The sequence below is a fragment of the Zingiber officinale genome, chromosome 8A, assembly GCF_018446385.1.
Source record: "Zingiber officinale cultivar Zhangliang chromosome 8A, Zo_v1.1, whole genome shotgun sequence".
NCBI lineage: Eukaryota > Viridiplantae > Streptophyta > Magnoliopsida > Zingiberales > Zingiberaceae > Zingiber > Zingiber officinale.
The window spans coordinates 128,132,179-128,146,621 of NC_056000.1; the positions used below are offsets into that span (position 1 = coordinate 128,132,179).

A 14,443-nucleotide genomic window follows, 5' to 3' on the forward strand; every position below is an offset into this window, starting at 1 on the left:
GTACTGTATATATCAAGTCGGTTTAGTGATATTCGAGAACCTGACAAAGCAACCAGCCTGAACAAAATGTTTTTTCTAAGAATGTTTTAGTTTTGTAGATCATTCATTGTTTAGCATCCACAATACCGTGATAAATCAAGCATAGAAATAAGAATGAATCATCTCAATTTATTCCACTAATCAACAACAAAAAAACAAACAATTAAATAAAACAATTCCATTATATTGCTTACATTCCTGGTCCGAGGCCAACCATAGGGTGTTCTATACTGTTCTCTCCTTTGCTAAGTTTCATTGTGATAGGAGCACATTGTTGTATTTTTCGAGAATTCGTGGTCTAGCAGGAAAACCCAGAACATATTACCACTTAGCAAGAGCTATTCTTATACGAGAAGTGGTGTAAATACCTTAATTGCATCCTGAAACAATCAGATAGAGTGGAAAGGAGTTTGTCATTGTATATTACATTCCTTGCGGCAATCTGAATGGAAAATTATATGGTAGACTGGTAGTCGGTATCGACTTGTTTATAAGATTATCACAAGAAAATGGATTAAGAAATGAGAACATGAGGTTCGAATGGGGAGGCTTTGTGGTTGCTGTTCATCTTAAAGGAGCTCACAGTTTCGTGAGGCTGAGGCCCCCCTTAAAGGAACCAAACAAGGGCCTTGACCTTCTGAAGGTAAATATATCTTTGATCCGATGAAGTTTGGGCGTATCTTCCTGTTGTATCACCTTCTTGTATTCAGCAGTCTGGGGGCCGCCGTAGACTTGGACACACAGTGTTTTTCTTTGTGGTGAATCGATTTTGATGAACTTGTTGAAATAATCTATCAATTCATCCTTGCCAAGTTCCTTTAATGCTGCAACCTGTAAGACATACATAGAACTTAGAGGTGCAATAGTAGTCAACAAACGATGCACAATGCAATTTCCAAAGCCCATACCTCAGAGTCTACCCTATCAAACTTGAGAGTTCCGTCAACAATTTCTCTCCAATAAAATGCAGACTCCTCCCACAAGTTCTTGAATTTCTCAAGTTTCATATCAATCAGGGCATGAACGTAGTTCTGAAAATTGAGCCATTAACATATTAAAACAATGGTGATATAAATATCGCTAATCAGAATTCCAAGAAATCTATCAGGCAATTCACAACATCAGGGAGTGTAAGAAATGGTCGAAAATTAAACCAAAAATTTCGTTAAGATCTAAAAACGTAAAAGCATTTGATGAAATTACTTTTAAAGCATTTGATGAAACCAACATGAGGTTCGAATGGTCGAAATTACATTTGATCTAAAAACGTAAAAGCATCTAGATCAGATTCATCAAAGAATAAGGCTTCATAGGATCTGCAGCCTCAGCCTGATGGAAACTTTTAAGTGCAACTAAAGGGGCTCTGCTCTCCAAATCTCAACTACATGAATATAATAAGGTCAATCAACCAGTCAATTCAGTTATCAACTTCTGGGTGCTTCACATTCATCAATTCCTTGTGATGAGACCTGGCACATCGAAGCAGGGGGACCTTTCACATTATTTAATTACAAGATTGATGAGCAAGTAAAGCAGGCAATTGTCAGTCCAGATGTCAAAGCAGGACAATGACCTGACACTTTATACACCAATGTGTTGTTTGATTCTTACCTTGGTGTCTAGTCCTCTATCTTATGCATTGTTCTCAGAGAAGTAATAGACGGGATCCAGAGCTACTATTCTCTAATTTGTCACAGGATCATATTTTCAATTACTTATAATAGTTGGCTAGATTGATGATCTCAAACCTCTATATTCAAATGCTAAACCATTCCTGAACCAAGCCGTTTGTTCCAACTAAAACAAATTCTTATCCGTATGTGCCTATATTAATAGGAATAATTCTTATGGAAGGATATGATCAATGTAATCAACCCTAAATACTTGGATGTCATGGCCTAGTATTATAGTACTCCCTGATTTACAAAGTACAAGTTTGCTGCTCTTTGGTTACAGTGAGAACATTTTCAAAGTACAAGTTTGCTGCTCGTTGGTTACACTGAGAACATTTTCAAGAGTGTTCTTCTATTTCACTTGAAATGATAATGATAATGATAATTACTCCCAGAAGGCAAAAAAAATTTTAAAAATTAAAATTAAAATGAAGCAACAAGATTTTCTGTAGTCATGAAGAGGTACATTGCTAATTTATAAATTTGACTACACACGAATTGTAAATAAAGATGCAATGATGTTTAGATTTAAGAGCATATTATATTAATAGGAATAATTCTCACGGAGGGATAATCGATGTAATTAACCGAAAATACTTGGGTGTCATGGCTTAGTATTATACCACTCCCTGATTTACAAAGTACAAGTTCGCTGTTCTGTCATTACAATGAGAAGATTTTCAAGAGTATTCCTCTATTTCACTTGCAAATGATAGTGATAATTAATCCCAGAAGGGCTAAAAAAGAAGAAGCAACAAGACTTTCCGTAGTCTCGACATGGACAGTTGGATTGCTAATTTATAAATTTGACTATACACAAACAGTAATAATGCTGCAATGCTGTTTAGCCTTAAGAGAGTAAAGTAACTACGTAATCTAATTAACCTTAAGAATCAAAACCAGTAAGCTTAATACATAATTTAATCAACTTCATTTATATAAATACTGTTCCAAGAATATGCAATGTGAAAACTAGCAAGCTTAAACTTCTTCAGTATGTCCATGTAGTTAATATCAAATTAGACCGGTAGTTTCCAATATGTTAACAGCAAATTCCCTATATCCTGACTAAAAGATTTGCAGTCCTAAGCACCAGTATTCGCATACATCTAATTATTCTAATTTCCTATGAAAAGACGAGGCAGTAAGAAATCTGTCGGAAAACATGTATGCCACCAACCTTGTATTCTTCGTTTGTCATTTCTTGAAGTTTACTTTCAAACATTTCTAGAAAAGCATCAACTCTAGCCTCAAGGTATGGTGGATCCTGAAAGTTGAAAAAAAGTTATCACTGACAGAAAAGGAAAACAAACATAACACTAAAAGAACATAAGTTCAGAATTACTTTTATTGAAGATTGAATTATAATTTGCACTCCTCTTGTGCCTGAATCATTCCTGAGTGTTCATTATCTATTATTAGTCATGAAAGAGTGAATTTACACAGAGCAAGTAAAAAACATAGTTTTCATACCTTTGCGTAAGCACAGTTATATAACCAAGTTGCTCAACTGTTCGAAGCTGATGGAATGCTGCTTGCTTCGCTATTAGGGCAAACAATTGAAGTCTAACATTAAGCTTGATCTCATCTTGATGTATCTGCACATGATATTCATGTGAACCATAATCCTCCAAATCACAATAAAAAAAATACAACATGATAGCATGATCAGTTTCATATTTTGCGTCTCATATCACTCTTGATGGTAAAGAAGACAAAATGAGCTTTCTGAACAAGGGCAGAAACATTTTGATTATGATTCAAACTACAACCAAAGCCAGAGGCATGACTATAAAATACCTTCCCTGAAGGAAAAAAAAGATTCTGACAGATATAATACATAAACTTTATATCAAGTTGACTTCACATTCATTACATCAAACATATTTTCATCAGAGTGAAAAAAGGTCATCTAAAATTCAATTAAATACAATTATTGGAGAACAGTGCCTATATAAAATATAAGTTGTTAATGCTAGGATGTGCAGTGATGAAACTAAAAATGAAGTATTATTTAACATGAACATTTCATCTGAATTCCAAGCATGGTTTGAAGTCTTGTACCATGCATGATTACGATACATTACCAAAACTCGATACTCAGCCCCAAGACAATGTCTTGATGTTGTTGTATCAATCATATCAACGAGTATCATTTCATGTCAACACTCGACATCCCTTAATATGCTAAAATTGGGACAATGTTATTATTTTTTTTATTTTGTAGCTTGTCTCCATACAACATTATGCCAAAATCATAACGTTCCAGATGGAAAAGAAACACTGAACTATGTAGTTGTTTATCTTTTTCTTTTTGCTTCATCTCTTTCCTCTTTCCATCTTCAATTTACTATCAACACCGAAATAGTATCGTCTTAGTTAAAGACCAAAATATCAATTGGCTTAAGATTTTGAACTTTGATTCCATGCCTAAGTAAATTTCCAAGCATTTGTTAGTTTTTTTAACTACAATACGCAGCGGATTGAAACCTTATATTTAGGAATTGAGCCACTAGTAACTCAAAACATTCATCAGAGCATATATAAAAAGGAAGAGGAAGTTTTGTTACATTTGGTAAAAACTAATTAAAAAGAAAGCACTTTGAAGCTTTGTAGTATATAATATAACCTTTTCTGCTTTAATTACATTGCATTTCAAAGTGAGGAGGTAAGATGCAAAGAAAATTGAATGGGCTTTCTTCTTCTTCCTAAAATTTCATCAGTCTCGATCTTGTGAATTTTCCATACACTAGGTTAAGTTTATGATTATGAATATGTCTCTTTTCCTTTTCCTTGTATTGATCATCTTATCACACAAATTGACAAATGAATTGTTTTTGTTCCACAAAGCCATACATTATTGATCTTATGATGCAAACAAATTAGAAAATTTTAAATAACTTCCTTTTCCTTTCTCTATTTTCAACTCATAATCTATTTTGTTTGAGTCTAACAAGATCAGATTGTTGTAAACTCCTGTACAAGATGCTATAATGCCATATTAGTTATTAAAGAAATAAAATAATTTTCATATTCTCATTTTTTTTTATTCTCTTATGGCATGGCTGTAGAATGAGGCACACTACTCGTGCACACTTGATATTAGAAGTAGGCTCGCTGAATATAGATCCAAAGCCAGATTCACATGTTCTTCACACCGCCTCACCTTGTTGGGATTCTTCTATTGTTGCAACTGACACATCTTGAGTGTTGCTCATCTGAAGCAACATAACACTTTACCACTAAAAGCCCATACTTACATCCCGAGTGTTTCGGTATTTATTAGATCTGAACATACAATTTCAGTATAGTATCGTGTCATGCCGATACAGTTTCGGTATTTTTTTTTATTTATATATAGTAATTATTAGATAAATATATTTATTATATATAATTTAAAAATAAATTGTATATTGATTTTACATAAGTTCTTTATTATGAAACAACTTAATATTGTTAAAAAAATAATTAAAGTTTTCTTTAAAGAAAATTGATCTATCAATAACTCCAATATCCAGATTAAATAATCATAATTATATAAATTAATATAAAATCTATTTTATATATAATAATTATATAAATTAACTATTTATTTATTTAATAATTTAAAAAATATATATTTAAAATAGTAAAAAAATTACAATATCAATTAAACATTAAAATAGTAAAAAATATATAAAATAATTAAAAATATATATATCAGAATATAAATTTGATTTATTATATTTTTTATAAATTTTTTAGAATTTTTTTTTAAAAAAATAGAATTTATAAATAAAATTAAAAATATTAAAAACAATTTCAGAATATTATTTAATAAAATTTATTAAAATTTTAAATATATTTTTTATATTTTATTGGGATAATTTAATTAGAATTTATGAAAGCCTCTTTAAAATATCACACTTAGGAATGAAAATTGTTTGATTTATTAAAGGAATATTAGATTTGCACAGTAACACTCCCAACACCCTCGCGCCCGCGCACTCGCGACGCCCGCGCACCTATTCGCTCGCGACACCCGCGTGCCTATTCGCTCGCAACGCCCGCGCGCTCGCGCGCCGACGATGCCCGTGCACCCACAACGGCGCCGGAGGCATCCGATGACACCGGAAATGTTCGACGCCGCCAAAAGTGTCCCGCACTCCGCCATCGCGTCTCGACGCCTCGCAGACGCCATCGCCCGCGATGCTGACTCCCAACGAACGCCTCCGATGACGCCGGAGGCATCTCCCTGCTGCTTGAGACACGCACGCATGACATGCCGATTTCAGTTCATCGGCGAAACAGTAAAAACCGTCCGTGCACCGTCCGTGCCGTGCGGCACGGAACGGTATTTCAATCTCTACTTAGTCCTTCAATGTAACCATAATTTGAGAATGACATAATTAAATAATATGTAAACCCAAAGTGGAATAACTATTGCATAATAAAGATTTAAAATTAACAATAGGTATAAATGACAAAAATAAATATTAAAAACTGAATCTCTTATCCTAGCCTTTTAACACAATACCTGACTGTGCATAAAGGCATGGTAGCGTGAGTCACCCACGATTAAGTATTTATATATGCGAGAGTGCTATATCGTCGTTTATCACAAGTAAGGGCTTTAGCCCATATGTCACATGACACTATCTACATAGATCGAGCTATGACTTATTTGCAAGTGAGAATATTTGGAATTCTGATGGAAGAATTTGGCATCAAATTTCAGAACCAACGTTTATGCATTGAGAATAAAGTTGCATGATATATACATTAATCATGTTTTACAATAAAGCAACATGATACATATACTAATCATGTTTCTCATGAGCACACCAAGCATACAAAGGCAGATTGTCACTTCATTCTTAATGCGACAATGTCAAGGATGATTGTAACTCTATGTCTCTATCCTCTAATGGAGCAATTTGCACTAAGCTTTGGGTAACTTCTTGCTTCAAGCCATGCGACAGGCTAAGCATTATTTATTTTCAAACTCCAAATTAAGAGATAGTTGAATAGTTTTTTTTTTACATTAATGAGTTCTAGCCACGTTAGCTATGTTATGTTTTTGGTACACTTTATCTAGCTTCAACCCCATATATTGAGGCAGTATATTCCATGAATGAACCAAGTTATTGTGTTATGTAAGAAGCAAGGAATGTAGACAAGTAGATTGTTGGACTTTTGACACGTGATGGAATGTTCATTCTTTATGATCTGATAAAACGTAATTTGCATGCTTGAGAACATGGTCAAGAAATAAGTGGAAACATGGCTCATTGACAAATTGGCAATCTCTCATCTAGTTTGCAATTAATCATAGTGATGATTTCTATGTTGGCCCCTATATCTCAAGTTCTCATTTTCCTAGTTATCTAGTATTCCTCCTATCTATCATATTGCAGTTTCTTACTGTGGGACTGTCCGATAGTGTATCAAATTGCAACTTTATGTTAAGGATGATAACTGGGAAAAAAAATTAGATAAGTTTTGATTGCTCAGCTGCTGAGAAGGTGAATTTTGTGGGATATCTATAGAACTACGGAAAAGCATCCTGTGCCATAGTATTCTAGAAAGAGGAATTCCCGTGTGTCTAAGCAAAACTAATTCTTGTTCATGGATATTGAGCAAAATTATTCACTACCACTGACATATCTGATGTTATATTTCTAGGATATTAAGAAAAATTATTCACTATGATTGACATATTTGATATTAATAATTACACTAAGAAAACAAACACTTTTTCCTTAAATGACATAATGTATGAAGAGAATGCATGAACTAACAACAGACTAAAACCTGACAAAAGGAATGAAGAAAGATACCTGAGTATAGTGGATCAGAGCAGAATTTTCATCTTTAATATTCAAGACTTCAGCAGGGTAGTAGACACGTAAACCTTCTTCAAGCTTTATAATTCGGTTTGCAAGATGCTGGGATGGGAAAAGAGGTTTGCACTTAGGATGAGTAGATTTAAACAATACGTCCTCAATACGCTGAACAATTGAATCTGCTTCCCTTGGTTCGATGTTTCCTACAATAAAATGATAAATAACATGATACATGAAAATTAATAGGAAGATTGATATTTTTACCTTCATGACTAATGCTTACCTGCAGTATAGAATTCTAAAAATGCCTTTTCCAATAAGATGTTTGAGAATTTAGAAAGATGATCTGGTTCTAGATGTAGGAGAGCTTCAAGTTTTTCATTCAAAGGCCAAGTGTTGGAATCCAGCAATAATGAAGAATAGTGCCATGCTTGCTGATATGGCTGTTGAAATTTGAAGTTCTCATACTCTTTGGTAATAGACTCCTAATTAATATGAAGCAAATACGATGTAAGTTTCGGTGAAGAACAGCCAAATAAATAAATGAGCATCATCATCAAAGAACCATAAAGGTACGAACTGTAATGCTCATAAACACGTAGAAAAATGAACTAATTGTCCGTTAATGAATCTGAACATTCAACAAAATAGGCAAAGCAAGAAAAAGTCATATATACTTTATCCTTTTTTAGAAAAAAAAAAAAATCAATGATCATACGCGTTAAATTAGTAAATTTTTTTCTGAGCACAGATGCCTCTTTTTTTTTTTGTTTGATACTACTTTCAACCAATCAACTAGCGGCCACATGTTTCCATATCTTTCAAACTTTCTCATGTTATAGAACTTTACCTTTGGAAATCTACATGACTCTACCTAGGGAAGATGGAAATGTCAAAGTGGATAGATAAGATGGAACGAATGAAGAACAAGCCTCCTACAAAAGGCGGACAATTTTTCTTATAGTTTATTAAACAACAACATTTTTGTTATAATTTTCCTGGTAAACTTGTGAATCAAATTCGACTTCATTAACCTTTTGCAAGAATATTTTTTGTACACCAACATTCTGTTCCATAAAGCATATTTCTTGTCAAAATTGTCTTTAAAGTACATTTTCCCATCTAAGGAACATATAATGTTGAAATCACAATCTCAACTTTCACAACCATATTTTAGTTCTGCGAAGTCTGGACACAGCCTATGTTTTATTCTTGTTGAATATTACCACTCAAGAAACCAACTTCTTTGGCGCAATCAGTCCATCTATTTATTACTAAAGTTTTCACAGATTGACTTACTAATCTCACAGGTATTTCTCCTCTCTCAACAATCAAAACAGGATTTTGTAAGCAACATATACCATGGACGTACAGCCTACATGTGGCTAGGTTCAAATATTATTATACCATGTACTACAGCGATCAACAAATTTTCTAATGAAAATTTTCATAGCATTCCTCCATTGGAGGAAAGGTGAAGTCATCACCTAAGCGGCCCCTCCAGTGTGGCCCCACACTCTTTGGAATGAGGTAAATCACGAGGTACATTTGCCCTAGCGAAACGGCCCTTTGCATGAGGAGGTCAGGACCAGCGAGGCATTTTGAACTCGCTTGGAATTGATGCCAAAACCTATTGGAACAACTACCCATGTAAATATCAACTGCGCCAACCTGTGGCGACAAGCATTCCTCCATGATTCATATGAAAATGGGAATTCCTTCATATTTATGATTGTACTTTCCTGTGCTGCAGGCGTTGTAGATATCAATTATTTTTCCAATTTCAAAAGGATACTATCCTAATAATTAACCATTGTTTATTTTCTTTAACATGATCACCAGGCAAAATGTGTCAGCTAGTAGGGGAAATCAGTATGTAAAACCAATCCTTTTCGGGTCTAAGAATTTATCTCACATGCTATCACTTTTCGAAAAGCTACACATTGTTGGAATCTGACTAATTCTCCATGCCTCTAGAATAAAATTCTTGAAGTATTATCCAGAAATATACCTATTTAATGTATATTTTAGGTATTAAATGCATCCAATTGAAGATTTCTCCATAATCCACTAGTTGCCAAGAAAAAAATTATACAAATTCTCCTAATCCCTCGGTTTACTATCCTACCCATTAGCTTCTAATGAAGTAAACTGTTAAATTCTCCTGATCAATTAATGTACTGTGTAATTCCCTTGTGGTAGAAGCTAATCTTGTTTGATGACTCATTCTATCATCCATATGAAACATCTGAGAAAACCAGTTTTTTTATTTCCCATTAAAATCACAATGTCATGAGTCATTTCAAGCATGGATTAAAATCTTGTACTGTGTAAATCCCTAGTGGTAGAAGCTAATCTTGTTTGATGACTCATTCTATCATCCATAGGAAACATCTGAGAAAATCAGTTTTTTATTTCCCATTAAAATCACAATGTCATGAGTCATTTCAAGCTTGGATTAAAATCTTGTGCCGTGGACGAAACATTACGTCCGGTGCTGGCATGCCCCGAGGCCCCATGGATGCATTGTGTTGGCCCGGCGATGCCTCCGGATGCTTCATCGAGCCCGCGCAACACCTCCGAACGCATCGCACTAGCCGAAACAGGGTGGGAGCCGGGGGAAGGTTTTAATATAACCAAAACCAAATAACCTTTGTTAATAATTTTAATCAACTCCTAACTATGATTGGGATAATTTAAATAGGCTTAACTATAGCCTAATATCATTAACCCATTAATTATATATATATATATATATTGATGCGGTGATAAGAGGGAGAGGCCCCACCCCGCTGCCATGGTGAAGGTCAGTGCCACGGTAGAGGTCAGAGTCAAGGTGGTCAAACGCCCCTATACCACTGGCCGATCGGGGAGCTCGCTCGCCCGATCAGGATAATGAAGACCCGATTCGACATCATAACAACTCGGCGGGCTTCCGAGCTTCCAATGCTCAAAAAGACTGCTAGGTATCTGCAAGGGCACACCGAGCATCTTCCCCGCTCAGCCTTATATAGAGCTATAAGAACGGAGCGGATTTACGACCGAGCTACACGGAAACAGAAGGGCGGCCGAGCGGCTTTCCCGCTCGTCCAGATAGTGGCTCATGGAGTATGGAGCAGGACAGTGGGAGCGCCGGTCGAGCGGCCTTCTCGCTCGGTCAGATAATACACTTATCCAAGCAGAAAGTAAGAACCCGAGCCGAGCGGCTATTCCGCTCGGTCCAGTAAACGACACTGCTAGCTGGATATTATGTTTTTAGGAGCATGCGCCGCTGACAGGCAGCATGGTCGGAGGCAGCATGGTTAGCGGCTAATTTAGACGGCTAATTCAGACAAAAGATCGTACGGCGGAAGCTTCCACTGTCACTTCAGAAATATGCTCGACTCATTAAGTTATTATGTCAGGGGCACTTTACTGATACATCTTTTCAGGGAAAGCTTCGAGAAGCGTACACATCTTGAGAGGCGTGCATGCGCGCTACAGAATCCCTATATAAAGGGAGGTACAAGCTTCAGCGGAGGTAGGCAAGAATCCATTGTTGCTGCTACTGTTCGTTACTTTGCTTCCATATATCGTCAGTGACTGACTTGAGCGTCAGAGGGCCAATGCCGAGACCCCTTCCTTGGCTCGGCACCGATGTAGTTGTGGTTGCAGGGTCGCGCGGAGTCAACACACAGTCAGCCTGAGCGCCACATCCCCAACTTCCGTCGCCTCGACTTTCAGACTGGATCATATTTGGCTCCGTCTGTGGGAACACAACCTGCATCCGAGCCAAGAGGATGAAAGACGCTGGACGACTTCACACAGTAACACTCACCCAAGAAGAGCTCGACTTGCTCGTGCAAACCCGAGCGCAAAAAATAGTCGAGCAACAACAACAGAAGGCACTAGCCGATCGACAAGCACAACAAGCAACGTCCGCAGCAGGAGACCGAGCAGCACAGGAGGATCGTCCGGAGCAACTCTCTATCTGGGGGCAGAATAGATTGCCAACCGGCACTTATAGAGAGGAACCACCCGCGCCTATACCTTTTCATCGGGCATTGTTCCAAACACCCTCGGAGATAGCCCAAGTTAACCATGAGCGGGGATCTTCTTCGGACGAAGCGCCCATTCGGGACGCATAGAAGGGCAAGGTGACTCGGGGTAATGCATCTCCCGAGCAGGTCAACCGCCAGTTCTCCAAGGACATATTGCGAGATCCTCTCCCTAAGCACTACACCCCACTGGCGATCGGATCCTACAACGGGTCGACTGATCTAGATGATCATCTGGATAGGTTCAATAATGAAGCCACACTCCACCAGTACACGGATGGAGTGAAATGTCGAGTCTTCCTAACCATATTTTCCGGCTCGGCGCAATGCTGGTTCAGAAGGCTTCCGGACGGCTCAATACGTAGCTTCAAGAACTTCCGAACGGCTTTCCTGCACCACTTTGCCAGCAGTCGGCGCTACCAAAAGACAAGCGTCAACCTTTTCTCCTTGAAGCAAGGATCCAAGGAGACACTCAGAGCCTATATCCAGCGTTTCAATCAGATAGTCATGGATATCCCTTCGGTCTCATCTGAGACCATGATGAATGCATTCACTCAAGGGCTCGTCGAGGGAGATTCCTTCCGATCGCTTATAAGGAAGCGCCCAGGGATTATGATCACATGCTTAAAAAGGTTAATGAGTAGATCAATGTGGAAGAAGCCTAAGCAGCTAGAAGGAAGGAGACGCTAGTCGAGCCCTCGACACTGACCGAACGTTGACCGGTGAGCAACCACCAGCCACCCAAGGGGCCAAGAGCCGAAGGAGGACGGCCACATCAGGAGACAAGGGCACATGTCGTGCAACATATCGCTTCCGGCCGGCCGAAAGCATTAAAGGGCAAGGTATGGACACCTATATTTTGCTCTTTCCACCAGTCTGCGTCGCACAACACATGCGACTGCAGAGGATTGGCGCCTATCATTAGTCGACCGGCTCAGCGAAGCTACCGCCGTCGGTCTCCCTCTCCCGATCGACGGCACGGGCGTTAATCCGCTGGGTAGCAGGATGCAGGAAGATCGCCCGAGTGACAGCACCAATGAAGAGAGCACGCTGAGCCTTCCCGGGGCCTAGACGACCGAAGCAGGCCCTCCGCTCGGAGGAAAAGAATTGAAGTAATGCCGCCCGGGGAGAGATAAGCATCATCACCGGCGGTCCGACCAGTGGCGACTCCAATCGAGCCCGGAAGTCGTACGTGCGGCGACTGGAGATCCATACAGTAGGATGCAGCCGGGAAGGGGCGAACAGGCTCGAGATCGGCTTTGAACCCTGAGACTTGGAAGGAGTCGAGATCCCTCACGACGACGCCTTGATCATCCGAGCGATGATCGCTAATTATACCATTCACCGTATCTTTGTTGACACAGGAAGCTCGGTGAACATAATTTTCAAGAAGGCGTTCGACCAGCTGTAGATCGACCGGGGCAAGCTGCTACCAATGATGACCAACTGTATGGGTTCACCGACAACGAGGTTTTGCCAATCGACCAGACCAAGTTGGCCATATCGCTCGGAGAAGAGCTGTTCAAGAGAACCAGAACCACGAACTTCATCGTGGTAGACACCTCCTCAACCTACAGCGTCATCCTGGGTCGACCGGCCCTCAATGAGTTCCGGGCAGTAGTCTCTACCTACTGCTAGAAGATCAAGTTCCCGGTGGACGACCGGGTAGGGGAGGTCAAGGGCGATCAACTGGCCGCTCGACGTTGCTACGTCGAGATGATCAAAACCGAAGCTAGGTCCGCCCGGAAGACTCCACAACTGGAGGTGAATACGATTGCTGAAAAACCTCCTGTCCTAGTCTATGAAGAGAAAGGGGAAGTCCAAATCCATCCTCGCCGAGCGGGGGGGCAACTACTTCCATAGTTGCGGATCTGAGAGCTGAGCAGAAGGCGGAGTTGGTCGCCTGTCTCCAACAAAACCATGATATGTTCGCGTGGTCAACACAGGAGCTTCCTGGGATCTCCCCAAGCGTAGCTCAGCATGAGCTACATGTCCGACCGGACGCTCGTCCGGTAAAGCAACGCAAAAGGGATTTCAACGTCGAGCAGAACCTGATCATATAGACGGAGGTAGCAAAGTTGTTGCAAGCCGGACACGTGAGGGAAGTGCAATTCCCAAGTTGGCTAGTCAACGTCGTCCTCGTCTCTAAATCAGGTAACAAATGACGAGTCTGCATCGACTTCCGTGATCTGAACAAGGCATGCCCGAAGGACTTCTACCCGCTGCCTCGGATCAACCAGATGGTGGACTCCACTAGGGAATGCGAGTTAATCTGCATGCTAGATGCCTACCAGGGTTAACATCAAGTGTCGCTCGCCCGCGAAGATCAAAAAAAGGTTAGCTTCATTACGGCCGATGGGACGTATTGCTACAATGTCATGCCGTTCGGACTCAACAATGTCGGAGCCACTTATCAGAGACTAATGAACAAAGTGTTCCGACGACAGATCGGCCGTAATATGGAAGTATATGTAGATGACATATTGATAAAATCCCTCCGAACGGCTGACCTATGTGCAGATGTTGAGGAGACCTGTCGGACACTCAGGACTTATGGGATAAAGCTAAACTCAAGCAAGTGTCTGTTCGACGAGAAAAGTGGGTGCTTCCTTGGCTACATCGTCACCGAGCGGGGCATCGAGGCAAACCCTAGCAAAGTACAAGCATTGCAAGACATGACATCGCCTCAAAATTTGAAGGAGGCACAACGTCTCAATGGTCGGATCACAGCACTATCCCGCTACATCTCAAAGTCATCCGATCGAAGTTTGTCATTCTTCAAGATACTACGCCAAGCGACCAAATTCATGTGGGATGAGGAGTGCGACCGACGTTTGAAGAGCTTAAGGAGTATCCCAACACCCTGCCT

At 39.4% G+C, this 14,443-nt stretch overlaps 1 protein-coding gene across 3 annotated transcripts in view; it reads right to left on the bottom strand.

Annotated features, from left to right (window-relative positions):
* Window positions 1-383: 383 nt before the first annotated feature.
* LOC122010201 (insulin-degrading enzyme-like 1, peroxisomal) overlaps window positions 384-14,443 on the bottom strand; it is a 46,490-nt gene continuing 32,430 nt past the window's right edge. For all 3 annotated transcript variants that reach the window (XM_042566654.1, XM_042566653.1, XM_042566655.1), the window contains 7 exons: window positions 7,821-8,022; window positions 7,532-7,740; window positions 3,186-3,310; window positions 3,058-3,109; window positions 2,893-2,979; window positions 948-1,070; window positions 384-870 (listed from right to left, as the gene is read on the bottom strand). In XM_042566654.1, the coding sequence (XP_042422588.1) occupies window positions 619-870; window positions 948-1,070; window positions 2,893-2,979; window positions 3,058-3,109; window positions 3,186-3,310; window positions 7,532-7,740; window positions 7,821-8,022 (1,050 nt within the window). In that variant the 3' untranslated portion in view covers window positions 384-618. The remainder of the gene's footprint in view (window positions 871-947; window positions 1,071-2,892; window positions 2,980-3,057; window positions 3,110-3,185; window positions 3,311-7,531; window positions 7,741-7,820; window positions 8,023-14,443) is intronic.